Genomic DNA, 27,618 nt, shown 5'->3' with positions numbered 1-27,618 from the left:
GTCAAATAGCCCTTACACAGCCTGGAGGTGTGTTGGGTCATTGTCCTGTTGAAAAACAAATGATAGTCCCACTAAGCCCAAACCAGATGGGATGGTGTATCGCTGCAGAATGCTGTGGTAGCCATGCTGGTTAAGTTTGCCTTGACCTCTAAATAAATCACAGACAGTGTCACCAGCAAAGCACCCCCACACCATAACACCTCCCCCTCCATGTTTTACGGTGGGAAATACACGCAGAGATCATCCGTTCACCCACATTGTGTCTTACAGAGACATGACGCTTGGAACCAAAAATCGCAAATTTGGACTCCAGACCAAAGGACAGATTTCCACCGGTCTAACGTCCATTGCTCGTGTTTCTTGGCCCAAGCAAATCTTCTTCTTATTGGTGTCCTTTAGTAGTGGTTTCCTTGCAGCAAATTGACCATGAAGGCCTGATTCACGCAGTCTTCTCTGAACAATTGATGTTGAGATGTGTCTGTTACTTGAACTCTGTGAAGTATTTATTTGGGCTGCAATTTCTGAGGCTGGTAACTCTAATGAACTTATCCTCTGCAGCAGAGGTAACTCTGGGTCTTCCATTCCTGTGGCGGTCCTCATGAGAGACAGTTTCATCATAGCGCTTGATGGTTTTTGTGACTGCATTTGAAGAAACTTTCAGAATTCTTGACATTTGCCGTACTGACTGACCTTCATGTCTTAAAGTAACGGATTGTCGTTTCTCTTTGCTTATTTGAACTTTTATTGCCATAATATGGACTTGGTCTTTTACCAAATAGGGCTATCTTCTGTATACCCCCCTATTTTGTCACAACACAACTGATTGGCTCAGACGCATTAAGAAGGAAATACATTTCACAAATTGTCTTTTAAGAAAGCACACCTGTTAATTGAAATGCATTCCAGGTGACTACCTAATGAAGCTGGTTGAAAGAATGCCAAGAGTGTGCAAAGCTGTCATCAAGGCAAAGGATGGCTATTTGAAGAATCTCAAATATAAAATATATTTTGATTTGTTTAACACTTTTTTGGTTACTACATGATTCCATATGTGTTGTTTCATAGTTTTGATGTCTTCACTATTATTCTACAATGTAGAAAATAGTAAAAATAAAGAAAAACCCTTGAATGAGTAGGTGTTCTAAAACGTTTGACCGGTAGTGTATCTCATAAATGACTTCAAGATTTACCTGCCATTCGCAACTATCAACTTTCTCCTTGTCACAATGTATTGTAGCAATTCACGATAAATCACAGGTTTCCCAGACAGGCTCCTCTGCTGTTCAGGGGTACAAAGCTGAGTTACAACCGTAAGTCTGTCAGGTGAGAGAATTGCAATCATAATGGCCGCGTCCCAAATGTTACCCTATTCCCTAAATAGTGCCCTACTTTTGACCACTACCTAATGGGCCCTGGTCGAAAGTAGTGCACTACATAGGGAATAGGGTGCAATTTGAGATTGAAGCATAACATTTCCAGTGAAAAGTACATCTCAGCTCCCACAGTAACAAGGTGAGGCTAATCTGAAGTTAGACAGAGTTGATATTTGTGCGTCAGAAACAGAATCCATTTGGCCGGTCTGTGACGTGTGTAATACTCTTATACGGTCGTTTTAATGGCTTCTTGGAGTGAAACTATTTTCTCCAGTTCACTGGGTCTGGTTGTGTTTATATATGTCAGAGACTGTCAAAGCCTAGCTGCCTGCCTGCCTGTGTTGCACGGTTGGATCCAGGGTTAAGTTCCAAATGGCACCCTATGCCCTATATTGTGCACTACTTTTGACCAGAGCCCAATACACTATATAGGGAATAGGGTGCCATTTGGGACACTACCCAGGACTACTGTTGTGGGTTTAGAGACATACTTAACCCAACACACAGACAGCATATCAACCTCCTTCTCAGCTAAAGACAATTACAAGACCATTTTTCAAACCACCAATTGCCTGAACAAAAAAATGTTTTGCTCGAACAACAAAAAGTTCAACAGTCTACCAACAACCACTGTATCCACAAGGCCTGGGATGCATCTGAAACAGTACCCTATTCCCTATATAGTGCACTGCTTTTGACCATAGCCAATGACAAAGCCCATTAATCAAACAGTGTTTATTCACAGTCTGACCAGCGTCATGGGGACAGTATCTCTGCTGTGGATGTGTCTGTCTGTCTGTCTGAGAGTGACTATGAATAGGGAGGGTAGTTTAAGGGATGAACCCCATGGCCTTGATGATGATATTCAGGACAGGGACGGAGGGGACGGTGAAGAGAGGAGAATAAGAAGTAGAGAGGAGAGGAGAGATAGGAGAAGTGGAGAGGAGACACACACACACTCTGTCCCGCGGGTCAGATGGGTCCTCTGATCAATTGTGTTATAATTCGAGTGCCAACATGATGTATTAGCCTATTTCATCCAGCGCGCTAGCTGTGTTTTTAATACGAACGGCAAGTGTCACTGACATCCCCTCCGTTCCTCCTCGCTCCTCTCTACTGCAATACGCAGCGGTTCATTTGTTTGCTTGCTTTTTCCATTTGAGATATCCCTGTTTTTCATCTCTGGATTTCTAACCGTGTGTGGACTGATGAGGTTTTCTATTACAGCAGATAGGCAGAGTGCATTTTGCATCCTCTTACAAAACAGCCTTCTCCACTTTATGGGACTGACAATAACTCACAGAGGAAAAAAACAGGAAACCGATGGAGTACAGTACGGTATCACTTCAGAGTGGTAGAAAACAATACCCTTCATTAGACTTCTTCAGTATGGTATCACTTCAGAGTGGTAGAAAACAATACCCTTCATTAGACTTCTTCAGTACGGTATCACTTCAGAGTGGTAGAAAACAATACCCTTCATTAGACTTCTTCAGTACGGTGTCACTTCAGAGTGGTAGAAAACAATACCCTTCATTAGACTTCTTCAGTACGGTATCACTTCAGAGTGGTAGAAAACAATACCCTTCATTAGACTTCTTCAGTATGGTATCACTTCAGAGTGGTAGAAAACAATATGATTCATTCGACTTCTTCAGTACGGTATCACTTCAGTGGTAGAAAACAATACCCTTCATTAGACTTCTTCAGTACAGTATCACTTCAGAGTGGTAGAAAACAATACCCTTCATTAGACTTCTTCAGTATGGTATCACTTCAGAGTGGTAGAAAACAATACCCTTCATTAGACTTCTTCAGTACGGTATCACTTCAGAGTGGTAGAAAACAATACCCTTCATTAGACTTCTTCAGTACGGTGTCACTTCAGAGTGGTAGAAAACAATACCCTTCATTAGACTTCTTCAGTACGGTATCACTTCAGAGTGGTAGAAAACAATACCCTTCATTAGACTTCTTCAGTATGGTATCACTTCAGAGTGGTAGAAAACAATATGATTCATTCGACTTCTTCAGTACGGTATCACTTCAGTGGTAGAAAACAATACCCTTCATTAGACTTCTTCAGTACAGTATCACTTCAGAGTGGTAGAAAACAATACCCTTCATTAGACTTCTTCAGTACGGTATCACTTCAGAGTGGTAGAAAACAATACCCTTCATTAGACTTCTTCAGTACGGTATCACTTCAGAGTGGTAGAAAACAATACCCTTCATTAGACTTCTTCAGTACGGTGTCACTTCAGAGTGGTAGAAAACAATACCCTTCATTAGACTTCTTCAGTACGGTATCACTTCAGAGTGGTAGAAAACAATACCCTTCATTAGACTTCTTCAGTATGGTATCACTTCAGAGTGGTAGAAAACAATACCCTTCATTAGACTTCTTCAGTATGGTATCACTTCAGAGTGGTAGAAAACAATACCCTTCATTAGACTTCTTCAGTACGGTGTCACTTCAGAGTGGTAGAAAACAATACCCTTCATTAGACTTCTTCAGTATGGTATCACTTCAGAGTGGTAGAAAACAATACCCTTCATTAGACTTCTTCAGTATGGTATCACTTCAGAGTGGTAGAAAACAATAAGATTCATTAGACTTCTTCAGTACGGTATCACTTCAGAGTGGTAGAAAACAATACCCTTCATTAGACTTCTTCAGTACGGTGTCACTTCAGAGTGGTAGAAAACAATACCCTTCATTAGACTTCTTCAGTATGGTATCACTTCAGAGTGGTAGAAAACAATACCCTTCATTAGACTTCTTCAGTACGGTGTCACTTCAGAGTGGTAGAAAACAATACCCTTCATTAGACTTCTTCAGTATGGTATCACTTCAGAATGGTAGAAAACAATAAGATTCATTAGACTTACATTTACATTTTACATTTTAGTCATTTAGCAGACGCTCTTATCCAGAGCGACTTACAGTAGTGAATGCATACATTTCATACATTTTTTGTTGTTGTTGTACTTCTTCAGTACGGTATCACTTCAGAGTGGTAGAAAACAATACCCTTCATTAGACTTCTTGTCTTAGAGACTAAATACAGAGAGTCCAATATGAGAATCCCATCCACTCATCAACGGTGGCGTAGTCTACACAGTTTTATTTCAACTTCCATCTCTTAAATGATTGTGCTTCAGCTAGTTTTATAGGATAATACCTCAACTATGTGAGATGTAAACTAGCCATGCTTTACTGTAATGTATGCTGGTATTAAAAGTGGTTGTATCAGCAGAATCCATCTCAATGTATTCTAAACATTGCCATCTTGACACCAAATGTTCTAGAAGAGAAATGCATGAAGGAGAGAGTTCTGAATCAGCACATTCTTTACTCCCCCCCATTAGCCATTTAAAGAGGATATGGAATACTTTAGCTGTTACCATAACACCAATTGGACCCCACCTCCACCCCCACACTACAATACTTAAAGGTGCGATCTGCAATAGTTACTGCTGTTCAAAGGTCATTTTAAGTCCTTGCATCCATATCTTACATCTCAGTATTTGAGAGGGGTTACTTATTGTACATTTATCCAGTCCCATCCCTAAGATTTATGGCAAAAGTGGCAGAGCTGCCATTAAAGTTGGCTGAGAACTGAATTACTGATTAACCCTTTAAGGGCTGAGTTATACAATCTGCAGAAATCCCCAATAACCTTATTTCCTCAGACACATGTTATCAGAGAGAGAGAGAGAGAGAGAGAGAGATACAGAGACATAGAGAGAGAGAGAGACAGCGAGAGAGAGATAGACACAGAGAGACAGAGACAGACACAGAGAGAGACACAGAGAGACAGAGACAGACACACACACACAGAGTAACTTTTGTGTGTAATGTGTAATGTTTACGGTTCATTTTTATTGTTTATTTCACTTTTGTTTATTATCTATTTCACTTGCTTTGACAATGTTCCCATGTAAATAAAGCTATTTGAATTGAATTGAATCGAGACAGAGAGAGAAAGAGAGAGAGAGGAGAGAGAAACAGAGAGAGAGAAACAGAGAGAGAGAGAGAGAAACAGAGATAGAGAGAAACAGAGAGAGAGAAACAGAGAGAGGGCTTAGTTTAAAAACTGTAATAACTACCCAGGACATTATTTCTGGGGTCAGCAATATTCAGAGTGGCAATTCTCTGTCCCAGTGGATTTAGATTGTGTAAATGAGTTTCAGATGGAGGGAAGGCAGGCAGATAAACACTAAGACCCCGGCTGCCTTGCCTTACCAGCCACAGCAGCAGACTGAGAAATGTGGTCCCTAATACCAGTTACCAAATCAAACACTACATAGACCATGCCTCTGCCTCAGAAACACTGGCAGACTGAACAAAGCATTTTTATGCTAATAAACTAGAAACTAGAAGTTAGAAATTTAACCCACATAATACAGAAATCAAATCAGAATGTCACAGACACTCAGGACAGCACGTCATCCCCTATAAGAATACTGTTTACCGCTGAGCCCTGCATGGGAGGATAGATATCACAGTTCAGTCTGGTACATTACCGTAGTCTGGATATAACATCACCCTCAGATAGATATCACAGTTCAGTCTGTTACATTACTGTAGTCTGGATATAACATCACCCTCAGATAGATATCACAGTTCAGTCTGTTACATTACTGTAGTCTGGATATAACATCACCCTCAGATAGATATCACAGTTCAGTCTGGTACATTACTGTAGTCTGGATATAACATCACTCTCAGATAGATATCACAGTTCAGTCTGTTACATTACCGTAGTCTGGATATAACATCACCCTCAGATAGATATCACAGTTCAGTCTGTTACATTACTGTAGTCTGGATATAACATCACTCTCAGATAGATATCACAGTTCAGTCTGTTACTGTATCCAAGCTGACAGGAAGTAGCACCATTCAGAAACATATGTCCACTTTTCCTCCATAATGACAGGGGATCCTCTGTGTGAGACGGTGGCGTAGGGATGACCATGTGAAGACACCTGGAGTGAAGTGAGGACAATCCAGCAGGACATGTCTGTCGCTGCACAATACACCTGTCATCCAGTCTGAGGGGAGACTGTGACCGCGCGCGCGCGTGTGTGTGTGTGTGTGTGTGCTTGCGCGTGTTTCTGTGTGCATATGTGTGTAAGTGTATGTCCATTTGTGTGTGGGTGTGTGTGTGTGTGTGTGTGTGTGTGTGTGTGTGTGTGTGTGTGTGTGTGTGTGTGTGTGTGTGTGTGTGTGTGTGTGCGTGTGTGTAACAGTGTAGGTTCCGTCCCTCTCTTCGCCCCAACCAGGGACCCTTGCACACATCAATAACTGACACCCCACGAAGCATCGTTACCCATCGCGCCACAAAAGACACGGCCCTTGCAACGCAAGGGGAAACCCTACGTCAAGTCTCAGAGCGAGTGACGTCACTGATTGAAATGCTATTAGCGCGCACCACCGCTAACTAACTAGCCATTTCACATCGGTTACATGTGCATATATGTGTGTGTGTGTGTGTGTGTGTGTGTGTGTGTGTGTGTGTGTGTGTGTGTGTGTGTGTGTGTGTGTGTGTGTGTGTGTGTGTGTGTGTGTGTGTGTGTGTGTGTGTGTGTGTGAGGTGAGGATAAAGTCCTTGGGTTTACAGCATTATAACCATATATATATACTGCAGGGAGGCAGACAGCCTCTGAACACCAGAAATGTACTGCAGGGAGGCAGACAGCCTCTGAATACATTAACACTATAACCAGATATGTACTGCAGGGAGGTAGACAGCCTCTGAATACATTAACACTATAACCAGATATGTACTGCAGGGAGGTAGACAGCCTCTGAATACATTAACACTATAACCAGATATGTACTGCAGGGAGGTAGACAGCCTCTGAATACATTAACACTATAACCAGATATGTACTGCAGGGAGGCAGACAGCCTCTGAACACCAGAAATGTACTGCAGGGAGGTAGACAGCCTCTGAATACATTAACACTATAACCAGATATGTACTGTAGGGAGGCAGACAGCCTCTGAACACCAGAAATGTACTGCAGGGAGGCAGACAGCCTCTGAACACCAGAAATGTACTGCAGGGAGGCAGACAGCCTCTGAACACATTAACACTATAACCAGATACAGTTGAAGTGGGAAGTTTACGTACACTTAGGTTGGAGTCATTAAAACTCGTTATTCAACCACTCCACAAATCTCTTGTTAACAAACTATAGTTTTGGCAAGTCGGTTAGGACATCTACTTTGTGCATGACACAGGTCATTTTTCTAACAATTGTTTACAGACAGATTATTTCACTTATAATTCACTGTATCACAATTCCAGTGGGTCAGAAGTTTACATACACTAAGTTGACTATGCCTTTAAACAGCTTGGAAAATTCCGGAAAATTCCAGAAAATGATTTCATGGCTTTAGAAGCTTCTGATAGGCTAATTGACATAATTTGAGTCAATTAGAGGTGTACCTGTAGATGTATTTCAAGGCCTACCTTCAAACTCAGTGCCTCTTTGCGTGTTATCATGGGAAAATCAAAATAAATCAGACAAGACCTCATAAAAAAAATTGTACATCTCCACAAGTCTGGTTCATCCTTGGGAGCAATTTCCAAACGCCTGAAGGTACCACATTCATCTGTACAAACAATAGTACACAAGTATAACCACCATGGGACCACACAGCCATCATACCGCTCAGGAAGAAGACACATTCTGTCTCCTAGAGATGAACGTACTTTGGTGCGAAAAGTGTAAATCAATCCCAGAACAACAGCAAAGGACCTTGTGAAGATGCTGGAGGAAACAGGTACAAAAGTATCTATATCCACAGTAAAACAAGTCCTATTTCAAGATAACCTGAAAGGCTGCTCAGCAAGGAAGAAGCCACTGCTCCAAAACCGCCATAAAAAAAGCCAGACTACGGTTTGCAACTGCACATATGGGCAAAAATCATACTTTTTTGGAGAAATGTCCTCTGGTCTGATGAAACAAAAATAGAACTATTTGGCCATAATGAGGAAAAAGGGGGAGGCTTGCAAGCTGAAGAACACCATCCCAACCGTGAAGCATGGGGGTGGCAGCATCATGTTGTGTGGGGGTTTTGCTGCTGGAGGGACTGGTGCACATCACAAAATAGATGACATGATGAGGATGGAAAATTATGTGGATATATTGAAGCATCTCAAGACATCTGTCAGGAAGTTAAAGCTTGGTTGCAAATGGGTCTTCCAAATGGACAATGACCCCAAGCATACTTCCAAAGTTGTGGCAAAATGGCTTAAGGACAACAAAGTCAAGGTATTGGAGTGGCCATCACAAAGCCCTGACCTCAATCCTATAGAATATTTGTGTGCAGAACTGAAAAATCGTGTGCGAGCCAGGAGGCCTACAAACCTGACTCAGTTACACCAGCTCTGTCGGGAGGAATGAGACAATATTCACCCAACTTATTGTGGGAAGCTTGTAGAAGGCTACCCGAAACGTTTGACTCAAGTTAAACAATTTGAAGGCAATGCTACCAAATACTAATTGAGTGTATGTAAACCTCTGACCCACTGGGAATGTGATGAAAGAAATAAAAGCTGAAATAAATCATTCTCTCTACTATTATTCTGACATTTCACATTCTTAAAATAAAGTGGTGATCCTAACTGACCTAAAACAGGGAATTTTTACTAGGATTAAATGTCAGGAATTGTGAAACTGAGTTCAAATGTATTTGGCTAAGGTGTATGTAAACTTCCGACTTCAACTGTATGTACTTCATTGACCTGTCAAAGGTGTTCGACACTGTTGATCATTCTGTTTTACTGAAGAAGTTATCAAGAATAGGCCTGGGATATACAGCCTGTTTATGGTTTCAGAATTATCTTAGCAGCAGAACTCAGGCCATCTTAACAGATAGCGTTAAATCTGAATTATCTTAGTAACAGAACTCAGGCCATCTTAACAGATAGCGTTAAATCTGAATTATCTTAGTAACAGAACTCAGGCCATCTTAAGAGATGGCGTTAAATCTGAATTATTTTAGCAGCAGAACTCAGGCCATCTTAACAGATAGCGTTAAATCTGAATTATCTTAGTGACAGAATTCAGGCCATCTTAACAGATGGGGTTAAATCTGAATTATCTTAGTGACAGAATTCAGGCCATCTTAAGAGATGGGGTTAAATCTGAATTATCTTAGCGACAGAACTCAGGCCATCTTAACAGATTGGGCTAAATCTGAATTATTTTAGCAGCAGAACTCAGGCCATTTTAACAGATGGGGTTAAATCTGAATTTCTTGAGATTCAAAAAGGTGTTCTTCAGGGTTTGATTTTAGGTCCATTATTGTTCACCTATATTAATGACATAGGAAGCACTGTTAATACTTGTAACATTCATCTCTATGCAGATGACACAGTTTTGTATTCCTGTGCCGCCTCAGGGCAGAACGCCATTCATGAACTTCAGCACGACTTTGATTCAATTCAGAAATCCCTTACAGATCTTAAATTAGTGTTACATTCAAGTAAGACCAAGCTCATGCTGTTCTGTAGGTCATGAAATGTTGACCCTGAGGACCTGCATATTTGCGCTACAAATGGAGCCCAAATTGAGCTTGTTTCTCAATATAAGTACCTGGGTGTCTGGACTGATGACTAGTTGTCCTTCATAACGCATTTAGAAAATCTGACTAAGCAGCTAAGATCCAAGATGGATTTCAAATCAAAATAAGTCAATAAATCATGAAAATAGGAGAAGAATTCTCCCTGTATTGGATTCTGGTGATATTGTTTACATGCATGCGGCAACCTCTGTTTTGAAACCCTTGGACGCCGTCTACCATTCAGCAATACATTTTATCACAGGGGACCATTTTAGGACTCATCATTGTAGTCTGTATAAAATGTGGGATGGACCTCTCTGTCTGTAAGAAGAGAGCTACATTCTCTTTGATTTATTTACAAAGCAATCTGACAGAAACTCCCTTCATATGTAACTTCATTCATTAAATTAGGAATCCTCAGTTACCAAACCTGTTCTCAGGAATGGATAACACCAGAGATCCCTTCAGTCTCCATAGATTTGGGAAAATCTGCGTTTAGTTTTTTTGCTACTCATTTGTGGAACAATCTGCAGAGTTCACCGCAGTTAGATGTGCTGGTGCCACTCAGACAGTTTCCAGTACTAACTGAGGACCTTGAATGGGATTGTTTTTATTAAATAGGGTTATTGTGTTATTGTGGGCTGAATTCTACTGTTTTATACACGTGTATGTTTTATTATTCTGTTTTTATTGTAATGTATACAGGGCTCTCTTGTAAAATATATTTTTAATCTCAATGTGACTCCCTGTTTAAATAAAGGTTAAATAAAATACAAAATTAAAATAAAATACATTAACACTGTAACCAGATATACACTGCAGGGTCAGGGTTAGGGTCAGGGTCAGGGTTAGGATTAGGATTAGGATTAGGGTCATGGTCAGGATTAGGATTAGGGTCAGGGTTAGTATTAGGGTTAGGGTTAGGATTAGGGTCGGGGTTAGGATTAGGGTCAGGGTTAGGATTAGGGCCGGGGTCAGGGTTAGGGTCAGGGTCATGATTAGGATTAGGGTCAGGGTTAGGATTAGGGTCAGGGTCAGGGTCAGGATTAGGGTCAGGGTCAGGGTTAGGATTAGGGTCAGGGTCAGGGTCAGGATTAGGATTAGGGTGAGGGTTAGGATTAGTGTCAGGATTAGGATTAGGGATAGGGTCAGGGTTACATTAAGACTCAGAACAACCAGGCACACAATGCCTATGAGAAGAGAGTCTGATGGACGGCCTCTCACACTCTCTTTGACTACTGCGACAGAGGGTGTCTGTGTGTGTGTGCTCTCTCTTTGACTGTTGCGACAAAGGGTGTGTGTGTGTGTGTGTGTGTGTGTGTGTGTGTGTGTGTGTGTGTGTGTGTGTGTGTGTGTGTGTGTGTGTGTGTGTGTGTGCTCTCTCTTTGACTACTGTGATGGGGGGGTGGGTTGTTTCTCCATTCATTCTCTGGGATCATTTTCTGACAAGACTTCTACTAAATTCTCTATTTGAGTAGTCGGCATGCAACATCTTTATTATACAGATGGAGGGCCTGAAGTTTGAGGGTTCGTCCCAAATGGCACCCTAGTCCCTATATAGTGCACTACTTTAGACCAGAGGCCATGGATGATCTAGGGGAAGAACTAGGCTGCTGACCTTGTGGAAACTGCCATAGAACATCTTCTTGATGTCAGGCCCGTCAAAAGTGACTGTCTGGAAGTCTCCCTTGTAGTCGTAGTTGAAGAACGTCAGAGTCTTCCCACCATCTGACAGAGACAAAAACAGAGACAGGCAAACAGAGAGAGAATTAGGGACAGCACATTCTACACAAACCCACAAGCCCACATCCCAGAGTCCTCTGCCTTGGTCTTCTGTTCTGTGTGTTCAGTCTATATCTCTCTCACACAAAAGCTGGAAACTAACCCTGCAGCCCACACACTTTTGTAAACCACAGACCTCAATTGCAGAGTATGTGATATGCAGGTTAACCTTAACCCTAACTCAAACCACAGGGACAGGGTTCAGGAAGTGATGAGGAACAGACTGTACGTACTGTCCAGGATGACCCCCACCAGGGGTTCATTGTCTTTGTTGAGGATCTCCCACAATGCAAAGGGCTCCTGGGGGGTGTCTGGTAGCAGGCGGAACAGGAAGGTGATGGTGTAGTCAGAGGGCAGACCTTCTGGGTGGAGGTACCTGAGACACAGACAGACAGACAGACAGACAGACAGACAGACAGACAGACAGACAGACAGACAGACAGACAGACAGACAGACAGACAGACAGACAGACAGACAGACAGACAGACAGACAGACAGACAGACAGACAGACAGACAGACAGGGTTACTTAACTGGCAGCCAGATAATGTGAATGGTTCAAGATGGCGGTTGGCAAATCCTATGCCTACACTGTAATGGGAAACTGTAATTCAAACAGTCATATCAGTGTAACCCCAACCCTAAACCTTTCCAGTGTAACCTTAACCCTAACGCTCTCCAGTCTAACCCTAAACCTTTCCAGTGTACTCTTAACCCTCTCCAGTGTAATCCTAACACTCTCCAGTGTAATCCTAACCCTCTCCAGTCTAACCCTAAACCTTTCCAGTCTAATCCTAACCCTCTCCAATGTAATCCTAACCCCCTCCAGTGTAACCCTAACCCTCTCCAGTCTAATCCTAACCCCCTCCAATGTAATCCTAACCCTTTGCAGTGTAACCCTAACCCTCTCCAGTCTAATCCTAACCCCCTCCAATGTAATCCTAACCCTTTCCAGTGTAATCCTAACCCCCTCCAATGTAATCCTAACCCTCTCAAGTGTAATCCTAACCCTCTCCAATGTAATCCTAACCCTTTCCAGTGTAATCCTAACCCCCTCCAGTGTAACCCTAACCCTCTCCAGTCAAATCCTAACCCCCTCCAATGTAATCCTAACCCTTTCCAGTGTAACCCTAACCCTCTCCAGTCTAATCCTAACCCTCTCCAATGTAATCCTAACCCTTTCCAGTGTAATCCTAACCCCCTCCAGTGTAACCCTAACCCTCGCCAGTCTAATCCTAACCCCCTCCAATGTAATCCTAACCCTTTCCAGTGTAATCCTAACCCCCTCCAATGTAATCCTAACCCTCTCAAGTGTAATCCTAACCCTTTCCAGTGTAATCCTAACCCTTTCCAGTGTAATCCTAACCCTCTCCAGTGTAATCCTAACCCCTCTCCAGTCTAACCCTAAACCTTTCCAGTGTAACCCTAACCCTCTCCAGTCTAACCCTAACCCTCTCCAGTGTAATCTTAACCCTCTCCAGTGTAATCCTAACCCTCTCCAGTGTAATCCTAACCCTCTCCAGTGTAACCCTAACCCTCTCCAGTCTAATCCTAACCCTCTACAGTGTAATCCTAACCCTCTCCAGTGTAATCCTAACCCTCTCCAGTGTAATCCTAACCCTCTCCAGTGTAATCCTAACCCTCTCCAGTGTAACCCTAACCCTCTCCAGTGTAACCCTAACCCTCTCCAATCAGGAAGTCCTGATACCTGATGCAGAGTAATGGGAAGTCCTGATACCTGATACAGGGTAATGGGAAGTCCTGATATCTGATACCTGATGCAGGGTAATGGGAAGTCCTGATACCTGATGCAGAGTAATGGGAAGTCCTGATACCTGATACCTGATACAGAGTAATGGGAAGTCCTGATACCTGATACCTGATACAGAGTAATGTGAAGTCATGATATCTGATACCTGATGCAGAGTAATGGGAAGTCATGATATCTGATACAGAGTAATGTGAAGTCATGATATCTGATGCAGAGTAATGTGAAGTCATGATATCTGATACCTGATACAGAGTAATGTGAAGTCATGATATCTGATACCTGATGCAGAGTAATGGGAAGTCATGATATCTGATACAGAGTAATGTGAAGTCATGATATCTGATACCTGATGCAGAGTAATGGGAAGTCATGATATCTGATACAGAGTAATGTGAAGTCATGATATCTGATGCAGAGTAATGTGAAGTCATGATATCTGATACCTGATGCAGAGTAATGGGAAGTCCTGATATCTGATACCTGATGCAGAGTAATGGGAAGTCGTGATACCTGATGCAGAGTAATGGGAAGTCATGATACCTGATGCAGAGTAATGGGAAGTCATGATACCTGATGCAGAGTAATGGGAAGTCCTGATACCTGATGCAGAGTAATGGGAAGTCATGATACCTGATGCAGAGTAATGGGAAGTCCTGATATCTGATACAGAGTAATGGGAAGTCCTGATACCTGATGCAGAGTAATGGGAAGTCCTGATATCTGATGCAGAGTAATGGGAAGTCCTGATATCTGATACAGAGTAATGGGAAGTCATGATACCTGATGCAGAGTAATGGGAAGTCCTGATACCTGATGCAGAGTAATGGGAAGTCATGATACCTGATGCAGAGTAATGGGAAGTCATGATACCTGATGCAGAGTAATGGGAAGTCCTGATACCTGATGCAGAGTAATGGGAAGTCATGATACCTGATGCAGAGTAATGGGAAGTCCTGATATCTGATACAGAGTAATGGGAAGTCCTGATACCTGATGCAGAGTAATGGGAAGTCCTGATATCTGATGCAGAGTAATGGGAAGTCCTGATATCTGATACAGACTAATGGGAAGTCCTGATATCTGATGCAGAGTAATGGGAAGTCATGATACCTGATGCAGAGTAATGGGAAGTCATGATATCTGATGCAGGGTAATGGGAAGTCCTGATATCTGATACCTGATGCAGGGTAATGGGAAGTCCTGATATCTGATACAGAGTAATGAGAAGTCCTGATATCTGATACAGAGTAATGGGAAGTCCTGATATCTGATACCTGATGCAGGGTAATGGGAAGTCCTGATATCTGATACCTGATGCAGGGTAATGGGAAGTCCTGATATCTGATACCTGATGCAGTGTAATGGGAAGTTCCTTTGGCTGGCTTATTTCACCTTCACACAACAAATGCCATAATGGTCCTTCTGATGACATTATATACTATATACATGATCAAGTATGTGACTGAGTGATGTTTGGATATGGGCCGTGGTGTTTGCAGGTCACCCTGAAGACATCATTTAGAGGTGCTGAGTCCCTCCAGTGCAATAACACAATCCCCTCTGAACATGATGAAAGTAGAAGTCTAAACTAAATATTATCCTCAGCAGGAGTAGAGGTACATCTGTCAACACACACACACACACACACACACACACACACACACACACACACACACACACACACACACACACACACACACACACACACACACACACACACACACACACACAATTCATCACCACTTCACATGTGATTAGATTCCCCTAAGTGATTTTCATTGGCAAAACTTTGTATTGTTTGAGGGACCTTGAAAATAACTGGCTGCTATTTCAAAGAGCTCTGGTGTTTGTCTCCTGGCTAGCAAGCGGGGTTGACCCTCCCTTGACATTTTGAAGTACAAGTCTCCTACTAGCTACTGGGGTTGACCCTCCCTTGACATTTTGAAGTACAAGTCTCCTACTAGCTACTGGGGTTGACCCTCCCTTGGCGTTTTAAAGTACAGCTCTCTTGCTAACGACTGGGTTTCACCCTCCCTTGGCGTTTTGAAGTACAAGTTTCCCATAGAGGATGAGGAAGGCTCCTCTAGGAAGAGGACAAGGACAGTTCAGGAACAACCTCTTCCTCCAGGCATAGGCACATCTGTATATCTGAAAGGATTGGATGGGTATAAGCGATTCTGTATGGCAAAACTTCCACCTGACCTATCAGAGGGAAACTTCCACCTGACCTATCAGAGGGAAACTTCCACCTGACCTATCAGAGGGAAACTTCCACCTGACCTATCAGAGGGAAACTTCCACCTGACCTATCAGAGGGAAACTTCCACCTGACCTATCAGAGGGAAACTTCCACCTGACCTATCAGAGGGAAACTTCCACCTGACCAATCAGAGGGAAACTTCCACCTGACCAATCAGAGGGAAACTTCCACCTGACCTATCAGAGGGAAACTTCCACCTGACCTATCAGAGGGAAACTTCCACCTGACCTATCAGAGGGAAACTTCCACCTGACCTATCAGAGGGAAACTTCCACCTGACCTATCAGAGGGAAACTTCCAACTGACCTATCAGAGGGAAACTTCCCCCTGACCAATCAGAGGGAAACTTCCACCTGACCTATCAGAGGGAAGCTTCCAACTGACCTATCAGAGGGAAACTTCCACCTGACCTATCAGAGGGAAACTTCCAACTGACCAATCAGAGGGAAACTTCCACCTGACCAATCAGAGGGAAACTTCCACCTGACCAATCAGAGGGAAACTTCCACCTGACCTATCAGAGGGAAACTTCCAACTGACCAATCAGAGGGAAACTCCCACCTGACCAATCAGAGGGGAACTTCCACCTAACCAGAGGAAAACTTCCACCTGACCTATCAGAGGGGAACTTCCACCTGACCAATCAGAGGGGAACTTCCACCTAATCTATGCGAAGGAAGCTTCCGCCTAACCTATCAGAGGGAAGCTTCCGCCTAACCTATCAGAGGGAAGCTTCCGCCTAACCTATCATTTGGGGAAGCTGTTGGAGTATATTCCAGGAATAATATGCCAAGAGTGGACACTGGAGGAGCGAGGTGGAGCTCAGTGAGCTCAGTGTGCACCCTAGCTGATCTTCTACCTCTCATCGCCATGACAACCACACTGACAAAACACAGAACCTAGTAGAACCTACTTGGTGGGTTGTGAGACCAGGGCGTCTTTGTGCAGTCTGTAGCAGGGGAAGCTGTTGAAGGAGCCTGGTTCCAGGGACACTCCCTCTACGTTACTGTACTCCTTCTCTACCAGGCCAAACATGTCCATCATCCTGAAGCCTAAGGAGGGAAGGAGCAGAGCACACATCTATGCTATAACCACTCCATAGAGAACCATAGAGAACAACAGAGAACCATAGAGAACAACAAAGAAATCAGAGAACAACAGAGAATCATAGAGAACAACAGAGAACAACAGAGAACCATAGAGAACAACAGAGAAATCAGAGAACAACAGAGAAATCAGAGAACAACAGAGAATCATAGAGAACAACAGAGAATCATAGAGAACAACAGAGAACAACAGAGAATCATAGAGAACAACAGAGAATCATAGAGAACAACAGAGAAATCAGAGAACAACAGAGAAATCAGAGAACAACAGAGAACAACAGAGAACAACAGAGAATCATAGAGAACAACAGAGAATCATAGAGAACAACAGAGAATCATAGAGAACAACAGAGAATCATAGAGAACAACAGAGAACCATAGAGAACCATAGAGAACCATTGAGAACCATAGAGAACCATAGAGAACCATAGAGAACAATAGAGGACCATAGAGAATAACAGAGAACCATAGAGAACAACAGAGAATCATAGAGAACCATAGAGAATCATAGAGAACCATTGAGAACCATAGAGAACCATTGAGAACCATAGAGATACTAGAATACTAGAATAAAATGGTACACATTTTATCTTCAAGCAACAAAATGTGCCATGGTAGTAAATAGTGTTTAGGTGCTGGATATACACATAGTAATAATCATGTCATTCTGTCAACCACTCTCTCTCTGGATAGTATTTCCTATTCCCCACCCGGCGAAGGAAAGGCGCCCTGTGTAAAAAATCCTAGGAGAAACAGTGACATTCACTCTGAATAACCTAAAATGATGAATTCCATATTGGTCTTTCACAGTCAGACCAACCCAAGCTGTACTGTTCATATTGGTCTTTCACAGTCAGGCCAACCCAAGCTGTACTGTTCATATTGGTCTTTCACAGTCAGGCCAACCCAAGCTGTACTGTTCATATTGGTCTTTCACAGTCAGGCCAACCCAAGCTGTACTGTTCATATTGGTCTTTCACAGTCAGGCCAACCCAAGCTGTACTGTTCATATTGGTCTTTCACAGTCAGGCCAACCCAAGCTGTACTGTTCATATTGGTCTTTCACAGTCAGGCCAACCCAAGCTGTACTGTTCATATTGGTCTTTCAGTCAGGCCAACCCAAGCTGTACTGTTCATATTGGTCTTTCACAGTCAGGCCAACCCAAGCTGTACTGTTCATATTGGTCTTTCACAGTCAGGCCAACCCAAGCTGTACTGTTCATATTGGTCTTTCACAGTCAGGCCAACCCAAGCTGTACTGTTCATATTGGTCTTTCACAGTCAGGCCAACCCAAGCTGTACTGTTCATATTGGTCTTTCACAGTCAGGCCAACCCAAGCTGTACTGTTCATATTGGTCTTTCAGTCAGGCCAACCCAAGCTGTACTGTTCATATTGGTCTTTCACAGTCAGGCCAACCCAAGCTGTACTGTTCATATTGGTCTTTCACAGTCAGGCCAACCCAAGCTGTACTGTTCATATTGGTCTTTCACAGTCAGGCCAACCCAAGCTGTACTGTTCATATTGGTCTTTCACAGTCAGGCCAACCCAAGCTGTACTGTTCATATTGGTCTTTCACAGTCAGGCCAACCCAAGCTGTACTGTTCATATTGGTCTTTCAGTCAGGCCAACCCAAGCTGTACTGTTCATATTGGTCTTTCACAGTCAGGCCAACCCAAGCTGTACTGTTCATATTGGTCTTTCACAGTCAGGCCAACCCAAGCTGTACTGTTCATATTGGTCTTTCACAGTCAGGCCAACCCAAGCTGTACTGTTCATATTGGTCTTTCACAGTCAGGCCAACCCAAGCTGTACTGTTCATATTGGTCTTTCACAGTCTGGCCAACCCAAGCTGTACTGTTCATATTGGTCTTTCACAGTCAGGCCAACCCAAGCTGTACTGTTCATATTGGTCTTTCACAGTCAGGCCAACCCAAGCTGTACTGTTCATATTGGTCTTTCAGTCAGGCCAACCCAAGCTGTACTGTTCATATTGGTCTTTCACAGTCAGGCCAACCCAAGCTGTACTGTTCATATTGGTCTTTCACAGTCAGGCCAACCCAAGCTGTACTGTTCATATTGGTCTTTCACAGTCAGGCCAACCCAAGCTGTACTGTTCATATTGGTCTTTCAGTCAGGCCAACCCAAGCTGTACTGTTCATATTGGTCTTTCAGTCAGGCCAACCCAAGCTGTACTGTTCATATTGATCTTTCACAGTCAGGCCAACCCAAGCTGTACTGTTCATATTGGTCTTTCAGTCAGGCCAACTCAAGCTGTACTGTTCATATTGGTCTTTCACAGTCAGGCCAACCCAAGCTGTACTGTTCATATTGGTCTTTCACAGTCAGGCCAATCCAAGCTGTACTGTTCATATTGGTCTTTCACAGTCAGGCCAACCCAAGCTGTACTGTTCATATTGGTCTTTCACAGTCAGGCCAATCCAAGCTGTACTGTTCATATTGGTCTTTCACAGTCAGGCCAACCCAAGCTGTACTGTTCATATTGGTCTTTCACAGTCAGGCCAACCCAAGCTGTACTGTTCATATTGATCTTTCACAGTCAGGCCAACCCAAGCTGTACTGTTCATATTGATCTTTCACAGTCAGGCCAACCCAAGCTGTACTGTTCATATTGGTCTTTCAGTCAGGCCAACCCAAGCTGTACTGTTCATATTGGTCTTTCACAGTCAGGCCAACCCAAGCTGTACTGTTCATATTGGTCTTTCACAGTCAGGCCAACCCAAGCTGTACTGTTCAGTAGGCTAATAGTAGGTCTACTATTGAAACAGATAAATGAGGCTGTCAACTGAGTCAGGAATTCACAGGTTTCAGATCTTTTTTTTCTCCTTCAGGTTTTTGCTCTTAAAGTCACACTTTCTTAATATAAAAACAACAGAATTGGATGTTCTAAGCCCATAACACTGCTTAAACCACATCAGGGGACCGCTTTTGAGGTCTGAGAAAAATGTGTGTTTCTACAGCACATGAGATGGGTGTTTGCCAAACAAATGGCCACTGGATTGATGTAAATAATCCTGATATCATTCTGCCAGGTAGACATAGGCTGCTTTGTAGCAGGTAACATTTAATTGAGATGGTTTTTGGCAAAGCCTTACCATCTATCAGAAGATGGTTAGGCCTGTCATTAGCGTCGCTATATTTCTCCTGTTCCTTAACTGTTTAAAACTGGACGTTTTACTTCATATTATGAGGCATGTCTTGCCTCCCTTTAAAGCAGCTTAAAGCCTAAAATGGGAAGAAATTTAAGTTGATGAACATTTGAAGCTAAACATTCTGTGTTCCATCAGCCTTATTGATACGGCGTATACCTCCACTACACTACTATGATACGCATCGTAGGGATTAAGAAGTGAGTATACGCAATGCCCAGTGTAAAATACGGTGGTACACAGCGTATACCTCCACTACACTACTATGATACGCATCGTAGGGATTAAGAAGTGAGTATACGCAATGCCCAGTGTAAAATACGGTGGTACACGGCGTATACCTCCACTACACCCTGGACTGTATGTAACTTTATCTGACTGGATTTGAACTAGAATCACATGGCAGACTACATGCTGCTCCTGACAATAGCCAGGGACACTGAGTCTCTCCTGTGAATGACTAAGTGGGATCAGACAATCAATATTGACTGTAGATTGAGAGGGGTTTATCTCAATATGGATACACATTCTATGACTATAAAGCAGTAACAAGCTGTATGTTTTACATAGTTTACCTGCCATAGTGTTGCCACTCATCAGAACCGACGGACAAGCTAAAACAAGATGGAGGATAGGGTTAGTTAAATAATGACTAGGATATTAATCACTGTCATTTCATCATGAATCAAGATCCTCTTATTAAGACTGATTTAAATGTGGATAAATCCTCTGCCTACCATCTGTCTCTATTCTACAGTAGATTATATCAGTTCTGGAAACCACATGACCAAACCTACCATCTGTCTCTATTCTACAGTAGATTATATCAGTTCTGGAAACCACATGACCAAACCTACCATCTGTCTCTATTCTACAGTAGACTATATCAGTTCTGGAAACCACATGACCAAACCTACCATCTGTCTCTATTCTACAGTAGATTATATCAGTTCTGGAAACCACATGACCAAACCTACCATCTGTCTCTATTCTACAGTAGATTATATCAGTTCTGGAAACCACATGACCAAACCTACCATCTGTCTCTATTCTACAGTAGATTATATCAGTTCTGGAACATTCTTCCAATGGCAGCTACTTCAGTTCTGGCAGTACTTACTGGCAGTGGCAGCCTCACACACAAAAGTGATCAGCTGCTCCTCAATTTTTTTGACAGCGTCCAAATCGTCCACAAAGAAGACGTGTCTGTCGCTGGGTTTGCTGGCGATGTTCACCAACTCTCCGTAGTCTGCATCAGCAAAGCCAATGGCAAAGATGATGTAGCCTTCAAAGATATACATTGTTAAGATTTTAAAACAATATTTTGTTTTTCTTCAGCAATAAAGCAAAACAATTCCAAGGAAACTATTTGATTGGCCTATCTTACCACTCTCTGACTTGCTAAGTGACCCTCCTACCACTAACATATTTCTCTCTAAGTTTTGTTTTGGTATGATAGCCATGAATAGTTCTGATACAACAATATAATACAATGGAATAGTGTACTGTCCTCAGAGGAAGAAACATGGGTTTTATCCAAAATAACACCCTATTCCCACACTACTTTTGGCCAGAGTAGTGCACTATACAGTACAGAGAATAGGGCACTATTTGGGACTCACACTATGCCACTCACCTTCCATCTGCATCTCCTTGGAGACCTTGTTGACGTCGTCTTGGGAACGGCCATCGGTGAGGACCACCAGAACCTTAGGAACCCCCCTCCTCACTCCTCCCTCTGAGGTGAAGATAGATTCCTTCACATGCTTAATGGCTCGGCCTGGATGGATAGGGACTTAGAGTTATATTTCTATGGATAGGAATGACAGAGATCATATCTACACATCACAGCCTGTTGTTAATGTATGGATGACTATCAGACCATATCTATACAGCCTGTTGTTAATGTATGGATGACTATCAGACCATATCTATACAGCCTGTTGTTAATGTGTGGATGACTATCAGACCATATCTATACAGCCTGTTGTTAATGTGTGGATGAATATATCTATACAGTCTGTTGTTAATGTGTGGATGACTATATCTATACAGCCTGTTGTTAATGTATGGATGACTATCAGACCATATCTATATAGCCTGTTGTTAATGTATGGATGAATATATCTATACAGCCTGTTGTTAATGTGTGGATGACTATATCTATACAGCCTGTTGTTAATGTATGGATGACTATCAGACCATATCTATACAGTCTGTTGTTAATGTATGGATGAATATATCTATACAGCCTGTTGTTAATGTATGGATGACTATCAGACCATATCTATACAGTCTGTTGTTAATGTATGAATGAATATATCTATACAGCCTGTTGTTAATGTATGGATGACTATCAGACCATATCTATACAGCCTGTTGTTAATGTATGGATGAATATATCTATACAGCCTGTTGTTAATGTATGGATGAATATATCTATACAGCCTGTTGTTAATGTATGGATGAATATATCTATACAGCCTGTTGTTAATGTATGGATGACTATCAGACCATATCTATACAGCCTGTTGTTAATGTATGGATGAATATATCTATACAGCCTGTTGTTAATGTATGGATGAATATATCTATACAGCCTGTTGTTAATGTATGGATGACTATCAGACCATATATGTGGATGGATAGGGAAGACAGGCACATCAGGGACAATAAATAATAATAATAACATGAATAATAATAGTATGAATAACAATAATAATAACAATAATAATAACAATAATAATAGAATTAATAATAATAATAACAATAATAATAATAGTATTAATAATAGTAACAATAACATGAATAATAATAACACTAATAATAGTATGAATAGCAATACTAATAACAATAATAATAATAGTATTCATATTAGTAATAATAACAATAATAATACAAATACAAATAATAACAATAAATAATAATATTAATAATAACAATAATAATAATAGCAATAATAATAGTAGTAATAATAATAACAGTATTAATAATAACAATACTAATAGCAATAATAATAACAATAATAATTACAATACTAATAATAGTAATAATAATAACAATAATAATATAACAATACTAGTAATAATAATAATAATAACAATAATAATAATAGTAATAATAATAATAATAGTAACAATAATAACATGAATAATAATAATAATATATCTATCATAACTCATTTAGCTAGACTGTTTAATGAATGGCTGTCAGGGGTAGACAACCCTGTTCCTGGAGTGCCGCAACTAAGCATCACACCTGACTAACTGGGCTAATTGATCAGCCTAAATTCAACACACCTGGTCTTCCTGGTTGGTTAAATCCCAAACCTGCGGCCCTCCAGGACCAGGGCTGCCTGCCACTGATTTATTGCATTCAGGAGATGCTAATAGAGGAAATGTGAAACTCTGATAGGACACATTAAACAAAGAAAGAGGAGCCTGTCTTATCTATTGTAAGTTATAAACCTTGACAGAGACAAAAATCGCCCTAGATCATTAGCCCTATTGTGGGCATCGGAGCGGTCCGTAGAGAGGACGAACAGAGCAGAAGCAGGTGGGGATCATTGCAAGTTATTTTTCTTTACCAATGTCTAATATCTCTCTGGTGTCTAAGGTCATTCCGTAATAGCAGCTTTTTAAAACAACCTCCCTGGAATGTTTCTGAATAAAATATGTCTTGCATGGCTGAGCATGGCTGAGGCACTACCAGGGTACTTTGTAACATCTAATATGGAGACAGAGGCTGGCTGAGCAGCTTGCTGGACGGCCATCCATCCATCCCTCTCCCTCCCTCTCCCTCTCCCTCTCCCTCACCATCTCTTTCTCTCTTTCTCCCTTCCTCCCTCTTTCTTTCTCCCGCTCTCTCCCTCCATCTCTTTCTCCCTTTCCCTCTTTAACTCCCTTTTAACTCCCCCTCCTCTCTCTCTCCCCTTCTCTCTCTCTCCATCCCTCTTTTTCTCAGCTGTCTCTGTGAGCTTTATTAAAGTGCCTTTCAGTGAAGATGAATGACAGGCAGAGCTAGTGAACATCAGTCTTGTACCAGGGAGAGTTATGTCTGTTTCAGCATGGTATTATATTAAACAGAGGTCAAATTGGAATCACAATATCCATCCAGCCAGGCATGAAGACATGCTGGCCTCTATCACTGTGGAGAGTGTTGTGGAAGACTGTGTGTGTGTGTGTGTGTGTGTGTTTGTTTGTGTGTGCGGCTGCCAGGGTCCTGAGTGGAATATCACACCATCAATCAAATACTGTCCATCTCAGACGTGTGTGAAATGTGTTTCTTGTACATAAATCCTCAGGCTCATTCCTGGCCGTCAGCTTCCTTTCTTTGCCTCCAAACTTACAACAAGATCTTAACAACAAGTTCCCAGAAATAATCCTCGTCAACCAAGACCTGAAAGACCTCGTCAACAGCAACAACTATACATTGGGCTGCAGCTAGAAACACAAAGAAAACACATCTATTCTAGGCAACTAGGTGAAGGCTAGCCTAAGTTCCAGACCTATTTGTGCTGTTTTGGCAACTCCATTACTGTCATTGTCATGTTTGGCGTGGCGTGACAATAACAGCAATAGGGTTGGCAAGACAGCACAAACAAATCTGGGTGAAGGCTCCACTGCAATACCTTCTTTGTGATATTAAACCTCCGACTCAGACTGGATGTGATTGGTGGTTAAAAAAAGAGGGAATGAGGTCAGGCCAATCATGTTGCTGTTAGAATCCCCTCAGTGCAGTATGAATACTATATGGAACACAGAGGGATCAGTCCTAATACCAGCAGCTACTGGAAATCAATCATCTCAAGCTCCAAATGGAAAGACAATCAGGCTAAAGTCTTAATGAAGAAATGCATAGCGAACATAGTCAAATCCCATGCAGGCAGATCGTATGTGTGTGTGTGTGTGCATGTGTGTGTGTGTGTGTGTGGTAGTGTAGACATGTACAGAACACCAAAGGGTCACATCTAAAGCTCTACCACCAGACTCAGTCCCTGAGAGGGGCCTCTGCTTACAGAGAGAAAGAGAGAGAGAGAAACTCTTTCTCTCTAAAGATGTAAGCGGAGGCCTCTCTCTCTCTCTCTCTCTCTCTCTCTCTCTCTCTCTCTCTCTCTCTCTCTCTCTCTCTCTCTCTCTCTCTCTCCAGTAGAGCTGTGTTGTGATGGGCCTGGTCTAGTAGAGCTGTGTTGTGATGGGCCTGGTCTAGTAGAGATGTGTTGTGATGGGCCTGGTCTAGTAGAGCTGTGTTGTGATGGGCCAGGTCTAGTAGAGCTGTGTTGTGATGGGCCTGGTCTAGTAGAGCTGTGTTGTGATGGGCCTGGTCTAGTAGAGCTGTGTTGTGATGGGCCAGGTCTAGTAGAGCTGTGTTGTGATGCTTATGCTTATGCTCCTCCTTCAGATTCACCATATTATGATGATCAGTTTTTTGACAATCTCCACACAGAAATCATTACATTTCAGGCAGAGGGTAAAGTGCTTCTTTGTGGAGATTTCAATGCAAGAACAGGTTCTGAGCCTGACTACACTGATGAGGGAGGTAACCACCACATATGTGGACACCCCTCCTTGTACAGTAGCCCTATTATAAATAATAGAAACAGTCCTGACCAAATACTGAACAAAAATGGGAAGGAGTTAGTGAATCTCTGTCGAGCCTTAGGCCTGTACATGCTTAATGGTAGAGTCAGAGGGGACTCTTTAGGTCAGTTTACTTACTGCTCAGCTCTTGGGACAAGTGTAGTGGATTATGCCATCACTGACATTGACCCCTCCTCCATTAGTGCATTCACTGTCAGACCACAGACACCATTGTCAGATTACAGTCAGATCAACGTGTTTCTGAAGAAATTAACCGGCAATACTCATTCAAAAAAACAGCCCAATAAACTCTACAACATAAACCCATCGTACAGATGGGCTCCAAACAGTGCAGAGAGATTCATTGAAACATTGAACTCAAATGAAATGATGAACTCTATACAGTTTTTCAATAACTCACAATACCAAAACAATAAAGATGGTGTCAATTCGGCTACTCAAAACATCAACTGCATATTCCAAAAAGCAGTATCGAAAGCAAATTTGAGAAAACCAAAGAAATACAACATCAGAAACAAAAAACAAAATGTTTCTGATAAATGGCGTGATAATGAATGTAAAACAATTAGAAAACACCTAAGACAATTGTCTATTGATATACATAAGCAGCATAACAACCCAGAGCTATGATATGAATATTTTGAAACTCTGAAACAGTATAAACAAACACTGAAATGCAAGAAATTGAATTATACCAACAAGACACTTGATGAAATTGAAAACGCAATTGACCAAAATCAGTTCTGGGACATGTGGAACAATTTAAGAACAACAAAGCCACAAGATGTACAAGATGTAGGAATTTGGAAAACGTATTTTGATAATCTGTACAAAAACATCCCACAAAAAGACAGAACCAATTAGAAATTAAAGAAAAAACAGAACCAATTAGAAATTAAAGAAAAATTGAACATCCTTGAATCAGTCATTAAAAACAACCAAAATCCATTAGATTACCCAATAACCCAACAAGAACTAAATGAAAAGCTCAAATCTATTTAATCAAAGAAAGCTTGTGGTCTAGACAACATCAGAAATGAAATGCTGAAAAACAGAACACCTGAGTTGCAAAATGCTGTGCTTAAATTGTTCAACATGGTATTAACTTCTGGCTGCTTCCCTGATGTCTGGAACCAGGGGCTCATCTCCCCTATCCACAAAAGTGGAGACAAATCAGACCCCAATAATTACAGGGGAATTTGCGTAAACAGTAACTTGGGAAAGGTTTTCTGTAGCATTTTGAATTCAAGAATTCAAACCTTTCTTCAAGAAAAAAATGTAATAAGTAAATGTCAAATTGGCTTTCTCCCTAACCATCGCACTACTGACCATATATACACCTTACACACACGAATTAATAAACACGTCCACCAAAAAAAAGAGGGTAAAATCTTTGCTTGCTTTATTGACTTTAAAAAAGCATTTGATTCTATTTGGCATGAAGGGCTATTCTACAAAATTCTCCAAAGTGGGCTTGGTGGTAAGGTGTATGACTTAATAAAATGTATGTACACAGAAAATAAATGTGCAATAAAAATCAAAAAACAAAGAACAGAATTATTTTCACAATGTCGAGGTGTGAGACAAGGCTGCAGTTTGAGTCCAAACCTTTTCAACATTTATATCAATGAATTAGCAGACATGTTGGACCATTCTCCAACCCCAGGACTCACACTATTTGACACAGAGGTGAAATACCTGATATGCTGATGACTTGGTACTTCTATCACCAACCAAAGAAGGTCTTCAACAGAACATTAATATTCTAGAGCAATATTGCCAAAATTGGGCCCTGGCAGTACATTTCCAAAAAACAAAAATCATGATTTTCCAAAAGAAAACCAGATGTCAGAAACACAAATATAAATTCACCCTGAACAACACCATCATTGAACACACAAAAAATGACACCTACCTTGGTCTGACCATATCTGCATCAGGAAACTTTAATATGGCAGTGAATGCACTCA

At 41.7% G+C, this 27,618-nt stretch overlaps 1 protein-coding gene across 2 annotated transcripts in view; it reads right to left on the bottom strand.

Annotated features, from left to right (window-relative positions):
• The window catches only part of LOC115190915 (collagen alpha-1(XIV) chain), a 214,877-nt gene that overhangs the window by 68,002 nt on the left and 119,257 nt on the right, over positions 1-27,618 (bottom strand). For both annotated transcript variants that reach the window (XM_029748950.1, XM_029748951.1), the window contains exons 28-33: positions 21,685-21,828; positions 21,169-21,333; positions 20,624-20,662; positions 16,687-16,825; positions 11,976-12,118; positions 11,579-11,688 (exon numbers count right to left, since the gene is read on the bottom strand). In XM_029748950.1, the coding sequence (XP_029604810.1) occupies positions 11,579-11,688; positions 11,976-12,118; positions 16,687-16,825; positions 20,624-20,662; positions 21,169-21,333; positions 21,685-21,828 (740 nt within the window). The remainder of the gene's footprint in view (positions 1-11,578; positions 11,689-11,975; positions 12,119-16,686; positions 16,826-20,623; positions 20,663-21,168; positions 21,334-21,684; positions 21,829-27,618) is intronic.

The sequence above is a fragment of the Salmo trutta genome, unplaced genomic scaffold (genome assembly GCF_901001165.1).
Source record: "Salmo trutta unplaced genomic scaffold, fSalTru1.1, whole genome shotgun sequence".
Classification (NCBI taxonomy): Eukaryota; Metazoa; Chordata; class Actinopteri; order Salmoniformes; family Salmonidae; genus Salmo; species Salmo trutta.
This window is presented reverse-complemented; position numbering and strand designations above follow the sequence as displayed.